Genomic DNA, 20,867 nt, shown 5'->3' with positions numbered 1-20,867 from the left:
TTATTTGATCTGCCAGCATCATCATTCCTGGTTGTATATATCCTTTACCAATGTATTATTACTCTTTTTAAGCCGAGCGCCATAGATATAGGGGCTTATGCAGAGAGCATAGATAAGGAAATAGCGCCATCTTCTGGCGAAAAAACTAGCCAGAAATCCTTAATTCGGGAGAAAATGGCGCGATTTTTAAAAGTGGCCAGAAAAATTTTCAGAGCTGTAAAACTCACCAAACTGGTGGCGAGAACCTGGAACTCGCCATGCTAATATAGCGTGGTATTCCAGGAGCTCCGAATCGCTGGAACACGCCAATATGTGCATTAGTATGGCGAGTTTCAAATAGCCAGGAAAAGATGGCAATTAGCAGTTTTTTGCCGAAATGAGTTATCGATGTTCTCTGCATAACACCTTCATTAACGGCAAATCTGTGGCTATTTTACAGCCATTTTAAACTTTTTTAACGTTCCTCTCTGCATAAGCCCCATAATTTGTTTTCCACTATCTATCACCTGACCTGGGGTCAGTGTTATATCGCAGGCAGCCAGCTGATCATATAATTATTCATTATTAGCTTCAGGAATTAGCGCTACCTTATCTGTATTTTTTATTTTTTTTTACAGAATGATCAGAGTTACACCTTACACAAGCATAGTTTGTGCAAACACACCGAGAAGCACACAATCATATACCAATCATTTCATTATAATCTGTGTGTCAGGCAAATACTTAACTTTAAAGTCACCAAACACATACACAGCTTTCTTTCCCCCTGCTACTTTGCTTCGTATAACCTCTTCCTATATCTCTTCCTATTACCCCATATAACCTCTTCCTATATCTCTTCCTATTACCCCATATAACCTCTCCCTATAACTCCTCCTATTACCTCATATAACCTCTCCCTTTAACTCCTCCTATTACCCCATATACCCGCTCCCTATAACTCCTCCTATTACCTCATATAACCGCTCCCTATAACTACCCCTATAACCCCATATAAACGCTCTGTATAACTCCTCCTATTACCCCATATAACCGCTCCCTATAACTTCTCCAATTACCCCATAAAACCTCTCCCTATAACTCCTCCTATTACCCCATATAACCTCTCCCTATAACTCCTCCTATTACCCCATATAACCGCTCCCTATAACTCCCCCTATTACCCCATATAACCGCTCCGTATAACTCCTCCTATTACCCCATATACCCGCTCCCTATAACTCCTCCTATTACCCCATATAACCGCTCCCTATAACTCCCCGTATTACCCCATATACCCGCTCCCTATAACTCCCCCTATTACTCCATATAACCGCTCCCTATAACTCCTCCTATAACCCCATATACCCGCTCCCTATAACTCCTCCTATTACCCCATATAACCACTCCCTATAACTCCCCCTATTACCCCATATAAACGCTCCCTATAACACCTCCTATTACCCCATATAACCCCTCCCTATAACTCCTATTACCCCATATAACCGCTCCCTATAACTCCTCCTATTACCCCATATAACCGCTCCCTATAACTGCCCCTATTACCCCATATAAACACTCCCTATAACTCCTCCTATTACCCCATATAACCGTTCCCTATAACTCCTCCTATTACCCCATATACCTGCTCCCTATAACTCCTCCTATTTCCCCATATAACCGCTCCCTATAACTCCCCCTATTACCCCATATAAACGCTCCCTATAACTCCTCCTATTACCCCATATAACCCCTCCCTATAACTCCTCCTATTACCCCATATAACCGCTCCCTATAACTCCTCCTATTACCCCATATAACTGCTCCTTATAACCCCCCTATTACCCCATATAAATGTTCTCTATAACTCCTCCTATTACCCCATATAACCCCTCCCTATAACTCCTCCTATTACCCCATATAACCGCTCCCTATAACTCCTCCTATTACCCCATATAAACGCTCCCTATAACTCCTCCTATTACCCCATATAAACGCTCCCTATAACTCCTCCTATTACCCCATATAACCGCTTCCTATAACTCCTCCTATTACCCCATATACCTGCTCCCTATAACTCCTCCTATTTCCCCATATAACCGCTCCCTATAACTCCCCCTATTACCCCATATAAACGCTCCCTATAACTCCTCCTATTACCCCATATAACCCCTCCCTATAACTCCTCCTATTACCCCATATAACCGCTTCCTATAACTCCTCCTATTACCCCATATACCTGCTCCCTATAACTCCTCCTATTTCCCCATATAACCGCTCCCTATAACTCCCCCTATTACCCCATATAAAACCTCCCTATAACTCCTCCTATTACCCCATATAACCCCTCCCTATAACTCCTCCTATTACCCCATATAACCGCTCCCTATAACTCCTCCTATTACCCCATATAACTGCTCCTTATAACTCCCCCTATTACTCCATATAAATGTTCTCTATAACTCCTCCTATTACCCCATATAACCGCTCCCTATAACTCCTCCTATTACCCCATATAACCTCTCCCTATAACTCCTCCTATTACCCCATATAACCTCTCCCTATAACTCCTCCTATTACCCCATATAACCGCTCCCTATAAGTCCTCCTATTTCCCCATATAAACGCTCCCTATAACTCCTCCTATTACACCATATAACTGCTCCCTATAACTCCTCCTATTACCCCATATAACCTCTCCCTATAACTCCTCCTATTACCCCATATAACCGCTCCCTATAACTCCTCCTATTACCCCATATAAACGCTCCCTATAACTCCTCCTATTACCCCATATAACCGCTCCCTATAACTCCTCCTATTACCCCATATACCCTCTCCCTATAACTCCTCCTATTACCCCATATACCCTCTCCCTATAACTCCTCCTATTACCCCATATAACCGCTCCCTATAACTCCTCCTATTACCCCATATACCCTCTCCCTATAACTCCTCCTATTACCCCATATACCCCCTCCCTATAACTCCTCCTATTACCCCATATACCCGCTCCTCCTCCTCTTCCTATTAACATGGGAATGACACAGAGTGTATATAAGCTTATTTCCCAGAGGACAAAGCCGTTTGGTCTGTTGCTTCTCAACCAACCTTTTATTTTATCTTCCTAGCCGTTTTGGGTCGGTATTTTAATTTAAAAAGGTCCACAACCTGTAGTAAAGTGTCCACACTGCAACTCCTGCTGCTTACTCCCCCTCACTCCACATTCCAAGGCAGCACAGAGCTGTTTGTGATGCAAACTACAAACGATCTTATCAGGGCAAAAAAAATTAGTATCTTCTCAGACTAGGTTCTTTGCATTCTACTAATGCACCCAAACGATACAAAGATTAGCACCCTTAAGATTTGATGGTTTGTGCTCATTTAAGTAGCAATAAAATACATTTTCCAAAAAAAGTAGAGGTGAAAATAGAGTCCGTATTGTACAGAAATCTTTAAGTAAATGAAACAAGCCGTTAATTGACGTGGAAGAAAGAGAGGTGTAGTTACCGGGCGGCACGAGAACGGGCGTTGAGATGTTATCTGTATCCCGACAGTTCTCAATGTTGCATGTGATGGTCACCGGCTCACACTCTGTCACTTTGAATGTGTAGTTACGAGAGATCCTTGTGGGTACAAACTCCGAACAATTCCGAACGGGGTCGGGGATATTCTCTGGCACATTCTCCAAGGTCAGCGTCACCGTGGTCGCACCCTTACCAGTTGAGTAGGAGTATTGCGGGTTCCCGAATCGTAGGCCGGCTAATGGACAATAGAAACACGTGTGTTAGACGTCACAGGTAGAGACAGGCGAATCCACCCAAATCTGTTTCTCGGATTTTCGCTGATGTTACCCCCCCCAAAATTCGTTTCCTGCTGTAAAATGAGCAAAGAAATTTGGGCGGTTTCGATCCGCGCAGATTCATTGCATTCCGTCATTGGATTCAACCGTGGACGGATTTGGAGAATCCAATCCGCTGACTCAGCATATCCATCCACGGGTCCACGAAGCATATTAGTAGCTCCGTGGCTGATACTTTACACCTCATACAAAAACCTTGGCCCCCTGCAGACACACTTACCAGAACGCATTCCTACTGACTCTGTACATTCTTCCTACCAACCAATTAGATTGTAAGCTCTTCGGAGCAGGGACTCCTCTTCCACAATGTTACTTTTATGTCTGAAGCGCTTATTCCCCATGACCTGTTATTTGTATTATGTGTTATTTATATGATTATGTCCCGTGTATTACTGCTGTGAAGCGCTATGTACATTAATGGCGCGATATAAATAAAGATATACATACATGATAATAAAAATATGCAAAACGCAAATCGCCCAATTTGACATCGATCCACTGAAATTCGTGGACCAAAGGAACTGGCAGATCCGCTGCGGATCCCAAATCGCCAACACAAATTCACCCGTCTCTAGCAACAGGATATAATTGTCGGAACGATCTGTGGATTCTCCTCCTCCCCGGGCTTCTCCGACCAGGTTGGATCCGCACGGTGAGATCCCAAGTCGGATTTCAGCCACTTTAGCCAACCTCGGCAGGAACATCCGTTCGGTTCCACGGAACGCGTTGGTATCGAGTCCGGCTTGGGATTCAGTTTGCAGGTTCGGATTCCAAATCGTTCCGACGGGTTTTCAGTCATATAAAAAAAAAACCCCCAACAAGACGGGGTCCTCCAGAGCTGAACCCCATTAATTTCAGCTCGACCGGACTCCCTGATCTGTAGGGTGCGCCGGTAGGTGATCCGGCACGACCATGTGGTTCACACAATGGCAGCTTTTCAAAGCTCCAGCGGCCTATGAGCCAATAGGAAGCTGTGATGTTATCCGGCGTGGCGTGACGCGCGAGTGTTAAACTGCAGACAGATACCGGCGCCCCCATCGGAGGTGAGTATCTCTGGAAGCAGGAGGTCCCTGGAGCAGAAATTAATGGGGTTCAACTCCGGAGACCCCCTGCGCCAATCCGCATCAGATTCGGATTCGGATGGAAAATCCTCCCCATCTCCAGATATAATACCCCTCTTATTGCCACTAAAGCACCCGCCCTTATCACTGCAAATCATAGGGTTAATTAGGTCAATGTTCATGGCTGGGATCTTTTAATAAATACTAACTTTATCCATTTTTACATCGGTTTTTTATTAAACTTTTTTCAGCAAATGCTTAGGAGGGTTTTTACTATTTTTTCCTAATTATGCTATGTCCTTTTTTAAGGCACCCACTGGTTGCTGTGGAAGGTTATATCCCTATTCCCAGTGTGATTTATCACATGTAAGTATGTTTTTTAGTATTTTTATATTTTGTATATATTTTTACTGATTGACCATTTTTTACTATACCATTATCTCTTTTTGTTTTCTCCCACATATATCTGTTTGGGATGATGAACTAAGTCTACGCGCTGAAGGACTTCTTTCTTTTATACATTTAAGTGACAGATACTTTATCATATATCCGTACTTACAGCATATTTATCCAGAGGAAGCAAACACTAAACCCCAGAGTCATATCATCCAATGATATCTCATAAGGGGAAAAATACATTCCTTCCTGACTCCAAGAATTGGCAATCAGATTACTCCCTGACTCCACATCCTTCCCATGTATACTTATTTGGTATATCCCTGTATACTTTTCCTTTCTAAAAGCCTGATGAAGCACTTGAATGTGTGAAACGCGTTGTGGTACAGAGTATTTTTTGCTGTCCTGTGAAGCTGCCATTCGTGAGTTAAGGATCGGAAGATTTGGAAGTGAGACGCATTTGACTGCAACATACGGGACTTACAAACCCGGAAGTGGCAGGTGAACGCTGAGAAACAGCTGATCCCAGCCCACGGGATGCACTGCTGCAAGACTCACTCAGTCTCTTACCCTTTTTGGATCCCAAACTGGGCAGCACGGACAGATCGCTCTAAAATCTACGGATTTGCAGACATTATGCATGTACTTATACTTGCTTTATTTTGTACTGCTCACTATACCATTCTTCACCTTTGGTGCGCTCTGTGTTTATCTTTTCCATGGCTTTCTAAAAAGATGTGGAGAGAAGGGAAGCAGGCACACGGTCTTATGCATTCAAATTTATGGTGCCAAAAGATCCAACGTTTCGACAGTATACAGCTGCCTTTTTCAAGGAGAGAGCCCTCACCTGGTAAAAGGCAGCTGTATACTGGCGAAACGTTGGATCTTTTGGCACAATAAATTTGAATGCATAAGACCGTGTGCCTGCTTCCCTTCTCTCCATTGGTATACCTTGTCTGGACCTCCCTGGACCAGCACACCGGCAGATAAGTAATCCCTCCATCACCATATTTCTGAGTGCGTGTACTGCTCTCCATTACTTTCTAAAAAGATGTCCAACCTTTTTTGAACAAATCTATTGTATCTGCCATCACAGTCTCCATGGGTTATGAATCCCACACTGTAACTGCCCTTACTGTAAAGAACCCTTTCCTTTGTTGCTGGTGAAATCTCCTTTCCTCCAAACTAAAGGGATGGCCCCGAGTCCTTAGTACTGCCCGTTGGATGAATAGTTCTTTTGAAAGCTCCTTGTATTGTCCCCAAATATATTTGTATGTAGTTATCATATCCCCTCTTACACGCCGTTTCCAAAGAAAACAAATCTAATTTAGCTAGCCTCTCCTCATTTGTGATAATACTGTTTGCAGAACCTTATATCTACTGGAAGATTGCAGTAGTGGGGTGGGACAAAGTTGCGTTTAAAATACTGGCCTTTGAAGAAGGAAAACACAGAGCAAGCACTGTCTTATCTTGAACGAGTTACTGTACCTGTTCCAGAAATCCCGCAAATACACTGTATGATATTTTGAATAAGAGAAATTGAGGGAACCATATTTATATACCACTAGGATATCAGATATACCGCATGAGCATGGCAGCTGGGATGAAATATGAATAAAAATACTTACAGCAATTTATGGCATCTGAAAATAAAACAAAGACATGATCAGAAAGGGATCCATATGCATGTATAGGTGAATAGGAAGACAGGGGAGGGAGGGAGGGAGGGAGGGAGGGAGGGAGGGAGGGAGAGAGAGGGAGGGAGGATAGATACAGAGAGAGAATGAGAAAGAGAGATCATGAGAGAGAAAGAGAGATCATGAGAGAGAAAGAGAGATCATGAGAGAGAGAGAGATCATGAGAGAGAGAGAGAGAGAGATCATGAGAGAGAGAGAGAGAGATCATGAGAGAGAGAGATCATGAGAGAGAGAGAGAGATCATGAGAGAGAGAGAGAGAGATCATGAGAGAGAGAGATCATGAGAGAGAAAGAGAGAGAGAGAGAAGACAAAGAGAAAAAAATGGAGAGAGAGAGTTTAAAGTTTAACCCCTCGGTCACTGAAGGGGTTGATTAAATCAGACAAACAAAATAGCACACTGTAAAATAAATGAGTAAGGAGCATAACTATACATCTCCACTGTACAGTATATACTGTATTTGCATGCACAGCAGTGACTGCAGTGCATGGATGTATGACTCTCGTCACCTGTTGGAGCTTGAGTGCTGCTTGGGGCAGGAATGGTGCTGAATCTTTGGGATGGTGTAGGGAGGAGGGGAGAAGTGGCGGTATCTGTGGTGAGGAAACAGACACAAGCCTAATTATTATATATACAATCATGTGTACAGGGAGCTCTTATATAGGGCAATGGAAGAGTTATAGGGAGTGGGTATAGGGGGTAATAGGAGGAGTTATAGGGAGTGGTTATGTGCAGTAATAGAAGGAGTTATAGGGAGTGGTTATATGCAGTAATAGGAGGAGTTATAGGGAGTGGTTATGTGCAGTAATAGAAGGAGTTATAGGGAGTGGTTATATGCAGTAATAGGAGTTATAGGGCGTGGTTATGTGCAGTAATAGGAGTTATAGGGAGCGGTTATGTGCAGTAATAGGAGGAGTTATAGGGAGCGGTTATATGGGGTAATAGGAGTTATAGGGAGCGGTTATATGGGGTAGTAGGAGGAGTTATAGGGAGGGGTTATATGGGGTAATAGGAGGAGCTATAGGGAGTGGTTATATGGGGCAATAGGAGGAGCTATAGGGAGTGGTTATGTGCAGTAATAGAAGGAGTTATAGGGAGTGGTTATATGCAGTAATAGGAGTTATAGGGCGCGGTTATGTGCAGTAATAGGAGGAGTTATAGGGAGCGGTTATATGGGGTAATAGGAGTTATAGGGAGGGGTTATATGGGGTAGTAGGAGGAGTTATAGGGAGGGGTTATATGGGGTAATAGGAGGAGTTATAGGGAGGGTTTATGTGCAGTAATAGGAGGAGTGATAGGGAGTGGTTATATGGGGTAATAGGAGGAGTTATAGGGAGCGGTTATATGGGGTAATAGGAGGAGTTATAGGGAGGGGTTATATGGGGTAATAGGAGGAGTTATAGGGAGGGGTTATGTGCAGTAATAGGAGGAGTTATAGGGAGAGGTTATATGGGGTAATAGGAGGAGTTATAGGGAGCGGTTATGTGCAGTAATAGGAGGAGTTATAGGGAGCGGTTATGTGCAGTAATAGGAGGAGTTATAGGGAGCAGTTATATGGGGTAATAGGAGGTGTTATAGGGAGCGGTTATGTGCAGTAATAGGAGGAGTTATAGGGAGCGGTTATATGGGGTAATAGGAGGAGTTATAGAGAGCGGTTATATGGGGTAATAGGAGGAGTTATGAGGGAGCGGTTATGTGCAGTAATAGGAGGAGTTATAGGCAGTAGATATCTTTACATACTATTTTAGAATGGATGAAACTGCATCTTTGCCACCTTTCTGTGGCATTACAAAGTATACCAAGCATAAGACTCCCATTCATTTACATCAACCAACAAAGCAGAGCCCCCTCACTTACCAGGAGTAGGTGCAAGAGAAGGGTCAGGCATTTAAACTGACTACCGACAAAAATCTCATTCCAGCCACCAACCGTGGGATTGGATAAGTGCACACAAGGAGGCATCATACTTTGGAACTAGTCACCCCAACAATAGTTGAGTGAATAAATACGGCTTGAAATACATGTAATCAGGGTTCAGTATTTTCATTCCCCCTGAAACAACCCTCACACCATATGATGGGAAAAATCCCAAACCAGAATAGTCAGGATTACTAAAAAGGTCCACAGAGGCGACACACTACATAGAGAGGAACAAGCCAAACCTGTGATGTCATTGATATGGGTGAGTGAAGCAGGCACAGCAGAGCTGGTGAGTGAAGGAGTGAGATTCACGTTGGTAGCGGAGGTGGGTGCTTGTGTGACAGTTTGGGTGCTGAATGTAATATCTGTGATAGAATACAAAGCATCATCATTTCACCTCCCTGGGCCTTAGTTAGTAACATTAGGTCTTGCTTTGAAAATGTCAGAATTGAGCTTCTATTAGTCCTAAGAAATAACTTAATGACACACGACACCCCTGGCTTATTGGGTGGCAGCACCAAAACTTTGTATGCTCTTTCTTTTTGGCGGATTTAATTTTGAGCCCATGTTTATTAACTTTTGGGGACACTTTGGGGCCAGTAATCATTCTTCATAAAGATACTTTTACAGTTTCACTTACCTTTGAGTGTAAGGGCATTGTAAATATATATATTTAATCTCAGAGGAACATTAAGCCTATGGATGATTAACATTTGTTTTGCTGTGTTTTTAGTTCCAGGCTAGACATGATGTGCTTAATATATATCTTAGCTGTATCTGCATAGCACAAGGTAAGAACATTGTGAGGATTCGACTCTCATAGGATGAGATAACATTCCAGTTGGAGCTGGTCAGACCTAAGGATGAGTTCAGAGTGGCTGTGCTGGTGGGAGTGAGTGGAGTAGAAACAGCAGTGCTGTTGAATGCGGGTGTGATTACATCACTGGGGAAGTTGGTGGTGCGTGTTTGTGAGTCAATGGGCTCGCTACGTGATAGAGACAGACCTTTGATGGGAAATACATCATCAATATATCGATCTTCTAGAGCAGTCATCCCTACCCTTTCCTTGTACTGTATTAATAATTATGCACAACTCCAATGCCACTATCCATTATCCAAGTGTCTCATATCAACTATATTGATATTTATATCATATCTAATTTTGTGCCCTATTAATAATGAAATGTTTTAATGTCAGACCACTGCACTAGATAAGACATACTAATTAAATGCTGTTTGTAGTCCCACCTAGGATCAAAATGAATAATTAGCAGTGATATGTGTAATAGGCTACGTGATAGAGACAGACCTTTGATGGGAAATACATCATCAATATATCGATCTTCTAAAGCAGTCATCCCTACCCTTAACTTATACTGTACTAATAACTATGCACAACTCCAATGCCACTAACCATTATACAAGTGTCTCATATCAACTACTGTATATTGATATTTATATCATATCTAATTTTGTGCCCTATTAATAATGAAATGTTTTAGTTTCAGACCACTGCACTAGATAAGGCATACTAATGAAATGCTTTGTGTAGTCCCAACTTGGATCAAAATGAATTATTAGCAGTGATATGTGTAATTGGTAATAAGTTAAATCCCAGTGATTCACAATATTGTTTAAGAAAACATATAGTATAAATATTTTTAAAAACTGTTGTGACAATGTTTGCACACAATGTAAATTAAAGCTTGGGCATTTTTTTAATTTCTTTGTCCCCATCTAAATATGAATAAATATACTTTTATTATTATTATTATTGTTAATAATATTAATAATATAAAATCTATTGCTAATCATAATCGACTCTCGTGAAATGAGTTAACACTCCAGTGCTGATTGTTTGGTTAGACCTCAGGATGAGTTCAGAGTGGTGGTGCTGGTAGTAGTGAGTGGAGCAGAGACAGCAATGCTGTCTTTGCAGGTGTGATGGGATCCATAGAGACGTTGATACGTGCTTGTGGGTCAATGGGCTCGCTACGTGATGGAGAAAGACCTGCTATGAGAAATATGCCATCAATAAATTGATCTTCCAGAGCAGCCACCACTACCTTTACCTTGTACTGTATCATTAACCACCCAGAACATCAAATATCACTAAACCTTTTACAAGTGTATCAGTCACTTAACATTAGTTATAATAATTATGATAATAATTATGTTAATATGACTATTAGTATTATTAATACATTAGACTATATTTAAACTTGGTCGAAGTGCCTTAAAACTGTAAAAAAAAAAAAAAAAAAGCTGTTACTGTACCAGACAGCCACTAATTTTGGACTTGCCTTGTGGAAATGCTCATTTTATAAAGGCTTATACTGTAAAAAGTTTATTTTCCAAAAACAGAAACAAGGTTTTTGTTTTTTTAAACCCCTTTAAAATAAAAAATACAACGGCTAATAAGCTAATAAATGCAAATACACTGGAAAAGTAGTGGTACTCTTTAACCCGTAGTATCATCAACTTTTCACAACTGGTATTTATTTGATTTCCTTATAAAAAAAAATATATGTAAATTGTTAAATGTGAACATTTTAAACAAATCAATGCCACTTGGGTTTACATGAGACTGATACCAGAAGCAGAATCCCGGGGGGAAAGAAAAAGAGGGGCACTGCTGTGATTCAAAGATGAAGGCTGAATCGCTCAAAAAAATTAAAAACATGATAAAAAAAGTAGGAAGAACAGGCAGAGAGAACCTCTGATGCGTTTCGCACGTATGAGCGCGTTGTGAAAGAGACTGACTCTAAACCCGTTTGCTGCCAGAGGAGAAAGACTTAAAAGCTCTTCCATATTTTATCTTGAGTGATTCTTCCCATTTTGAAGGTATCACGGGTAAAATAAATAATTTTTCTACTTTCTCCCTGATAAAGTTTCCATTTATTATTAGATAATAAGCTCTGCAGGCTAGATATTCTGTGCTGACTATTTTTAGATACATTGGCCATGTCTGTACAGCACAATGTAATGATAATTTCCTGAACGACTCTCGTGAGAGGAGATAACACTCCAGTGATGATTGGTTGCTCAGACCTGAGGATGAGTTCAGAGTGGCTGTGCTGGTGGGAGTGAGTGGAGCAGAGACAGCAGTGCTGTTGAATGTGGGTGTGATGACATCACTGGGAAAGTTGGTGCGTGCTTGTGGGTCAGTGGGCTTGCTACGTAATGGAGACAGACCTGTGATGAGAAATACGTCATCAATATATCGATCTTCCAGAGCAGCCGTCACTAATCTTAACTTCTACTGTATCATTAACCACACAGAACATGCAATACCACTAAACTTTTTACAAATGTCTCATAGAAACGTAACAGATACTTATATCATATCTAATTTAGTGTCCTATTGATAATGAAAAACTTTTAGTGAGACCCCTACATTTGATTAAACATTTTCATTAAACACAGTCACACATAGGCCCAAAGTGAATTAATGGCAGTGATATTTGTAATAGGTTATATCTTGGGGATGGACAATTTTGTTTAAAAACAATAATATAATATACAAAAAAAATTGTATTTAAAATGTTTGCCACCAATGAAAATTGAGGCTTAGGCATTTTTGAAATTCTTTAATCCCTATGTAAACATTAATGAATATACGTATGGTATTATTACTAATAATGATCTATGAATCTTTTTTTATTAACAATAATTATAACACTAGTAATACTATTAGTATTATTCTTTTGAAGGCATTTCATAAAGTATAAGTACATTCTAATTTTATAATCAAATTAACCAAATGAAAATAATAAAATAATAATAATGTTGATATTATTATTGTTAGGACTCAACAAATACACTCACCGCTTACCTGTGGCGGCAGAAGAGGAGGATTGAAGACCACGGGAGCAGAGCGGCACAGGAGGAAGACAGCTCGTGGCGGGAGAAGAGGATCCAGGACAATGTCAGCGGAGCAGGGCAGCAGAGGAGTTAGGCAGCAGGCATTGGCGGTAGCAGAATAAGAGCATTCAGACCATGTGAGCGGAGCAGGAGCAGAGCGGCACAGGAGAATGGCCGGGGAGGAGCTGCTCTGTAGCAGTGGCAGATGACGGAATTCAGTAAAAACTTCCGGGTCAGACTACTGGGGCGCGCTCATCCCCGGCCGTTCTCCTGTGCTGCTCCTCTCACATGGTCTCAATGCTCTTCTCCTGCTGCTGCTGCTGCTGCTGCTGCTGCTGCTGCTGCTGCTGACAACGCCCACAGTCCAACTCCTCTGCTGCCCTGATCCGCTCACATGGTCCTTGGTCCTCTTCTCCGCCAGCTGTTTTGCTCATGCTCCGTTCCCGTGGTCTTCAATCCTCCTCTTCTGCCGCCGCTCACCATCTTCCTCCTCTGCTGCACTGCTCCACCGAACCCAGGTAAGTGAGCAGTAGAGGAGGGTAGTGAGAGGAGAAGGAGGGATGTGAAAAGGAGGAGGTGAGAGAAGAAGAGGAGAAGGTGAGAGAGGCAGTGCACACTCAGTCGCGTGTCAGCCATTGTACAGTGCTATTAAAAAACATTATTGGGGCAGTATCCTTTTTCTCTGGCAAGAAGCATTTTGCCTAGTTTGTCGAGCCCTGTATATTATTATTAATGCATTAGAATATATTTATACTTCATCAAAGTGTTTTTGAAAAGGTAAAGTAAAAATGTGTTACTGTACAGGACTGCAACTAATTTTGGACTTGCCTCGTTTTAGAAAGGCTTATTGCAAGTTTATATTCCAAAAAAAGAAAGAATTTGACAAAGACTTGTAAGCATATAAATGCAAAAAAGTACTGATACTCTGAAAAAGTAGTGGTACTCTGTGACTTCTAGTACCACCACTCTTTAACAGCTGGTATTTATTTGATTTCCTTATAAAAAATATAATTCATTACATTTTAACACTATAAATCAAACAGGGCCATTGATTCCCTTTGGGCTTTCATGAGATTCGCTCCAAACCCCTTTGCTGCCAGCAGAGAAAGAGTTAAAATCTCCTCCATATTTTATCTTGGGCGATTCTCCCTATTTTGAAGAAAGAGTCTGTGGTACATTGTTGAGAAAGAAATCATTTTTCTACTTTCTCCCTCATAAAAAGTTCCCATTAATTATTAGACCATAAGCTCTGCTGGCAAGAGATGATGTGCTGACTATCTTTAGATACATTGGCCATGCCTGGACAGCACAATGTAACAATAACCTTCTGATTTACTCTCGTGAGAGGAGATAACACTCCAGTGTTGAGTGGTTGCTCAGACCTGAGGATGAGTTCAGAGTGGCGGTGCTGGTGGGAGTGAGTGGAGCAGGAACAGCAGTGCTGTTGATTGCGGATGTGATGATGTCTCTGGAGACGTTGGTGCGTGCTTGTAAGTCAGTGGGCTCATTATGTGATAGAGACCAATCTGTGATGGAAAAAACGTCATCAATATATTGTTCTTCCAAAGCAGCCGTCACTAACCTTACCTTGTACTGTATTATTAACAACCCAGAACATTCAATACCACTATTCTTCACTTAAGTGTCTCATAGTAACTATATAGATACTTAGACAATATGTAATTTTTGTCCTCTTGATAATGAAGTACTTTTAATGAGGCCACTGTGCTTAGTTTAACATATTAATCAAACCTGCAAGTCAAAGGCAGACACATTGATTTGCCCCTGTCTACTCCCAGATCTGCCCAATTTGAGTTTCACACATTGAGCTAACACTGGAAATCAATGATATGGATGCTCGTAAGCGGAAACTGGGAATGCGTTACTTTGGGTGTGGTGGGTAGAGGTGCGTGCCGGGTCTCCAGTGCTATTGGTGTGGATGAGACTGGGTTGAGGTGTAGGTAAGGATTGGTTGCTCCCTGCAAAATGAGGACAATATTCATTATAACAGAATCTCCGCTCATCACAAACCAGACAGAAGTTAGAACTGCACAGCTAAACAGAAGAGACCTGTGAGGTGTGCAAAAGCTCTGTACACTGTAATTTAATCTATGAAGAACCCCAATATCAGTCCCCTGAAAGGTATCACAATCTATAATAAGTATGAGTTTGCTGTGTGAGACACCATTAAGTCCTATCAGATTTCTGATGTTGAGACCTAAAGACAGAATATATCTTTAAAAAAATAAGTACTATTCTTGATTTTTTTTTTTTTTTAAATTTAACTTATCTTTGAAGCTCTAAACATTTTTCTGAAACAAAGTAGAGGAGGAAGTCTTTTAATGTTTAGACTGGTGATTTCATTTGTGTTACAGGAAGTTACGTGCGTGAATGACCTCAGTGTGATGTCACAGACCTGTGATCTCTCCCCAGGTGACAGGAAGATATGTCACCAAATAATCCAGCAGCAGAAATACTTCTAACACAGGGAACATGTTGCAAAAAATGAACCTCCCTCTGAGATGAGAACGTTATGTTATAACCCCACTGCTTTCAAAAGTCCCGTCCTGCTGTCACCAAACGGTCCCTGTCACCGGCACAGTCAGAAATGACCTCACAGCAGAGAGACGCAGAGCACTGAACGCAGCGTCGCACCGAGGGCACCGCGACACGTCCATCACTTGGGAAGATTTATCTGAATTATTTGTTTGATATTTAAACCTTTCCTGATAAATAAAAACCAAAGCTATTACATCCCATGGAAATGTTCACGTTTCTTGGGCTGCAGCCTGTTCTCACCTTCTTATTAGTGTGTACCGAGTACCCGGAATTACCCGCTACAACACTACTTCTTATACATTTCATATTCATTCGTTCAAACTAAGGATTTGCAGAATTGCACCTGGCGGACGGACATGTGAAGTTTCCTTAAAGAAGCACTTCATGCAATATCCGACATGTGCATTTTGTAAAAATCATTCAGTTCTGTAGTATTAGATAACTTACTACTTTTTTTTCAACTCTTCATGCCATTATTAATGAGTTTTAATACCCTGAGCATCCTCAGATTCCTATAGCAGATTTAACCCACCTCCCCAGCAGTGCAAGATCTTTGTAACACTTTCCTGTTTGTGATAATTTGTTGCCAATATTACCAGTAGCTTGAGCTGCAAACTGTAACAATAGATAATGTTACCATAATAATACACAGATTACATTGTAGTTGCTGAGTAACACTGACTGAAGGATTGATTTGAAGCTGAAAAGCAGCCGTTTAGTGAACCCTGGGAAGCAAGATTTTGCTGATCGATCACAGGAGAACTAATCGATCGGCAGATTAGGTCATTAATTATCAATAAAGGTAATCAAAGACTGCCTATATCCAAATCTGAAGGCGAAGGCTTATAAATCTCTTGAACTATTCTGTTTGATGAGATTTCCCCTTTGGAATTTCTTCCAGATATCTCAAAATTCATCTTACCTGTTGGAAGTGTCGTGGTGTTATCAACTGCAAAACAAAGAAAGTTCAGAGAGTTAGTGATATAAATTCATGGATGCGTACAGTATAGCGCCTTAAAAAAAAAAAAAAAAAAGAGTACATATACATGAATTTAATATAAGTTGCCAGTGGAGGGCGACAAAGCCATTGTTTTCTATTGTAGCTGGAAAAAGAACGACATGGCGGCCATATTGGTCCGGAACATTTCTCTAGCCATTCTCAGTAGGTGGCGCTGTAACTCCAAGGATGATGAAGACATTAAGCACATTGGTATACAGGAGCATTACAATATCGGAGCAGGCCTTCTATTAACTAACACACATCCCCAGGACATGCGAGACCTGCGCAAAATAATGGCAATAACTCAGAATCATGTTTATCCAAAAAGACTCAACATTGTGGCCTCCATAGGCTCTGGAGAGTTTTCACTGACTTTATCGAACACCTTTTGGGATAAGACTGTTTGTGAGCTGTTGTGTACGAGGTGTCTGTTATCACTATGTGCTGAGCAGGAGTTTGCGCAGGCAAAGCCCCTATCTCCTCCCTTATCGTTATTGGCTCTGACAGGGGCAAGGTGGGCTACAGGGTGAGCCAACACAAGGCTGAAAGCACCCCCCCCCCCCTGTTCAGACCGCAAATAAAAGGGGTGGCGGTTTCCTATTGCCCCACGGGACGTTTAAACCGCCATATTGTTCAACCTTGAGGGCGCAGTATCGAGGCACCTTCAGAGGTAGATATCCCCCGGAGATCCCCTGCTAGGTGGATCCACACTGCCCTAACTCCAGTCCTCAAGACTCCCCCAACAGGTCCGGTTTTCAGGATATCCCAGCTTCAGCACAGGTGGCTCAATCAGTGGCTCAGTCGGTTGAGCCACCTGTGCTGAAGCAGGCCTGTTGGGGGGGGGGGGGCGCGGAGTCTTGACGGCTGGAATGGAGAACCCTGCCTTACAGGATATGGTGAGCCCCCACTGGCACAGAAAGGGTTACACATTTAAAGCTACAAGACGCATTTCATCTCTTTGCTAAAACTACTGCAAGTTACCGAGCAGGACTGCAGCTTTCAGCGCTGTCTTCATTTCCTGTGCGGGGGGGGGGGGCATTAAAGGGCCCGGGGGGGATGCGGGGGGGGGGTGTTGTAGTAGACACCTGCAATATTTCTCAGAGAAGATAAATAGACTGAGTTCCAATACGTTGGCGCGAGATTACTTCCGGGCTTTTATTTCACAGAAAGGGGGCACAGGTGGGGGGCGCGTCGTTACACGCAGCTGCGTGCAGGAGACATTTCAAGGTACAGGTCCCCCTGCTCCACCAATGGGAGCCGCGGCTTTATTACACAGGTAGTTTGTATGCAAGATGAGCTGAGACTTGGGAGGGGGCTGATTTCCTTTAAACTGCTATCACTATGCGCTGAGCGGGAGTTTGCGCAGGGAAAGCCCCCTCTCTCCTCTCTTCTTATCTTTCCTGGCTCTAACAAGAGCCGGGTGGGCTAGCTTTTGAGTCAACACTTGATTGACAGACTCCCCCCTCTCAGAGACCCCAAATCAACGGGGGTTGTGGCTTCCTATTGGCCCACGTGAACTTTAAAACGCCATGTTGTTCACCCGGGAGGGCGCAGTGCTGAGGCACCTTCGGAGGTATGTATCTCGGGAAGCAGGGGATCCTCAGAGACCCCTGCTTGAAACATAGTACTGAAAAAAAGACCCCCTAGGTTGGGTGGGGGGGGCAACTCCAGTTCTCAAGGGCCACCAACAGGTCAAGTATTAGGGATATCCCTGCTTCAGCACAGGTGGCTCAATCAATGTGGCCAACTCCAGGCCTCAAGGGCCACCAACAGGTCAGGCTTTAAGGATATCCCTGCTTCAGTACAGGTGGCTCAATCAGTCCCTGCTTCAGCACAAGTGGCTCAATCAGTGGCTCAGTCTTTGAGATAATGGGGAAGGGCCGGGTTGCTGACCTGCCTGAGACATGTGGGGTTATTATTAGCTAAATACGGCAGAAAGCCACAAATGTAACAGGCCCGAGGGGTCCAAGCAGACAGGAGAATGAGGAGATAAGGGAGGCCGTGGGGTCCTTATCTGCTGACACACTGTACGTTTCTATGTGTGGGTTCGGACTTGGCAGTGTGGTGCCGTGTAGGAGAACCTGTAGCGGTGTGTTATTGGCGCACATAACAGACGTTATTCCCCAGCTTTGCCGCGGCCCGTTCCAATAACGGTAAGATCTGAATTCCTACAAACAAGAAAGCCGGTAACACCACGGCCCCCGCGCAGGGTCGCCACCACCCCGGTGTTTCACCCGGAGACTACGGGTTTTGGCCTCGTATCTCCGGGCTACGGGTCTACCTGGTAAACCACCAGGTGGCGGCAACCCCGGGCAGGCGGCGGAAGGCACGCATGCTCCAGCATCTTTCCCTCGGCAATTCTACTCAATATGGCCGCCGCGTTGCCATGCCAACGGGGGAAAAAACGTGACGGACTGTAACCTCACCACATGACGTAACCGCGCCACATGACGCCCGTTGCCATGACACGGCCCCTTTTTAAGTACAAAGTTCATTCTGTTTCGCCATGGTTGATTATCTTCAGACATCTGAGACCATTTTTCTCAAGTTGAAAAATGCCCAGTTCACAAGATGCTTACGTGACGTCGCAACATAGCGTGGCGCCGTCACGTGATGCTTATGCGCCCCATTGCCATGGCAACTTGACGCCGCGAGATGTAACGTTGAGTCCCGTTGTCATGGCAATGCGGCGCCATGTGACACCGCGCAGCCATATTGAGAAGAGTTGCAGAGGGAGGACGTCGCTGAAGGTAAGCGCAGCAGTTTTTTAAAAAAATTCTCCGGTTTGGCCTTCAGTAGAAGGTGGCAACCCTGCCCCCGTGACATATCCGTGTAAGACACACATACTGGGGGATTACGTCTCCTTGCAAGGTCCCCATCAAGAGGCAGGGGGTGTTACTCATTAAATTGCCAATCGGGGAAAAGTGCTGTCTGTGAGTAGGTTACTGGCTCGGCACTTCTACAACCCAACCTGTGCTGAAAAACCTGTGGTACGGCAGGCATAACCTTACAGGGGTCCCATGTTAAAATGGATAAGGTGACACTGTAAGTGCTCATTTGCATGTCATTGTTACCCAGAATCCCCAGCTGCAGTAGAAGCACCAAGACGTAATGGGGAAGGACAGGACTGCAGACCCGTCTGAGACACGTGGATGTGCTCACACGTGGGATTGTTGTGGAGGGTTTTTTTACCCACGACAACAGGTTACCCTTCCCAGGCCTTGGCGTCACCCCATGGCTGCTGCCCTTCCCCATGAGACTAACGATCATGGCTAAATCAGCAATGATGGACATCCAACGCTTGCAACAAATGTCTCTACGACGCTACACGTCAGAAGACCTCCGTGCCGGCCGTGCTGCCACCAAAAAACGCGGTATCACCGGCTGTCCCACCAGAATGACAACGCAATGAAACCTTCCGTATGGTAGCAGCGATGAGACCTCAGCTATGTGCCGGAACCTGTGGCTTCCGGCTCTCTCCACGCTACACCTGATCTCCACTTCGAGCTGTGAGCGGCTCCTCTTTCATCTTCGATGCTGACGATTGTACGCCCAAGATAAAAAAAAACACCTTTTGGATGATACCTATCTAACCATCTGCAGTTCTGAATCCGCTCTCTTCAGCGAGGGAGGTTGGGAAAAAAATCGGATTTCTTTTCAGCTGTATAATTTGGAGACCTCAGATGAACCGATCTCAAAGTAGATGTTCTCTGCCCATAGGACATACACAGACTTGTGGCCCATGTATGATGCTGCCTCTGGGGTCATCAAGATACTGTTTCCAGCACCCAATCATGTTAAACCCGAGGGTTCAGGCCTGTTAAGTCTCACTTGTTTGTATTGAGCCTCACTCAATGGAAGGTTGTCTCACTCATACGGAAGGATGTCTCACTAATACGGAAGGATGCCTCACTCATAAGGAAGGATGTCTCACTCATACGGAAGGATGCCTCACTCATAAGGAAGGATGTCTCACTCATAAGGAAGGATGTCTCACTCATAAGGAAGGATGCCTCACTCATAAGGAAGGATGCCTCACTCATAAGGAAGGATGCCTCACTCATAAGGAAGGATGTCTCACTCATACGAAAGGATGTCTCACTCATAAGGAAGGATGCCTCACTCATAAGGAAGGATGCCTCACTCATAAGGAAGGATGTCTCACTCATAAGGAAGGATGTCTCACTCATACGGAAGGATGTCTCACTCATAAGGAAACAGGTCAGCCTTATTAGGAGGCTACTTCACTGGAAAGCGGTGTGATTCATACAGAGGGATTAAGTCTTACTCATTGGTAGGCAGTCTCACTCAATGGAAGGCAGTCTCACTCACAGATATGATGGTGTCACGTCTTATGCCACAGAACGGCTGAGTATGATGACGGTTGGTCATTAAAATGGGCCTGAAAACACCCGAGTCTTTAAATTGCGAGATTTTAGTTACAATTCGTTGTCGGAGGGCAGCAAAGTCGTCCCTGGCAGTGAAGGGGTTACATGCGCCACAGAGAGACAGAGGGAAGTTAGTGTCTGT

At 43.5% G+C, this 20,867-nt stretch overlaps 1 protein-coding gene across 1 annotated transcript in view; it reads right to left on the bottom strand.

Moving 5' to 3' along the window:
- Positions 1 to 20,867, bottom strand: part of PTPRC (protein tyrosine phosphatase receptor type C) — a 179,273-nt gene that overhangs the window by 112,327 nt on the left and 46,079 nt on the right. Inside the window, exons 3-10 of the mRNA XM_075617052.1 lie at positions 16,260 to 16,286; positions 14,665 to 14,757; positions 14,161 to 14,304; positions 11,966 to 12,109; positions 9,157 to 9,279; positions 7,504 to 7,587; positions 6,927 to 6,941; positions 3,490 to 3,741 (exon numbers count right to left, since the gene is read on the bottom strand). Of these exons, the coding sequence (XP_075473167.1) occupies positions 3,490 to 3,741; positions 6,927 to 6,941; positions 7,504 to 7,587; positions 9,157 to 9,279; positions 11,966 to 12,109; positions 14,161 to 14,304; positions 14,665 to 14,757; positions 16,260 to 16,286 (882 nt within the window). The remainder of the gene's footprint in view (positions 1 to 3,489; positions 3,742 to 6,926; positions 6,942 to 7,503; positions 7,588 to 9,156; positions 9,280 to 11,965; positions 12,110 to 14,160; positions 14,305 to 14,664; positions 14,758 to 16,259; positions 16,287 to 20,867) is intronic.

Source organism: Ascaphus truei, chromosome 10 (genome assembly GCF_040206685.1).
Source record: "Ascaphus truei isolate aAscTru1 chromosome 10, aAscTru1.hap1, whole genome shotgun sequence".
NCBI classification, from domain to species: Eukaryota; Metazoa; Chordata; class Amphibia; order Anura; family Ascaphidae; genus Ascaphus; species Ascaphus truei.
Note: the sequence above shows the minus strand (reverse complement) of the source record. Positions and strands in the feature narration are given on the sequence as shown.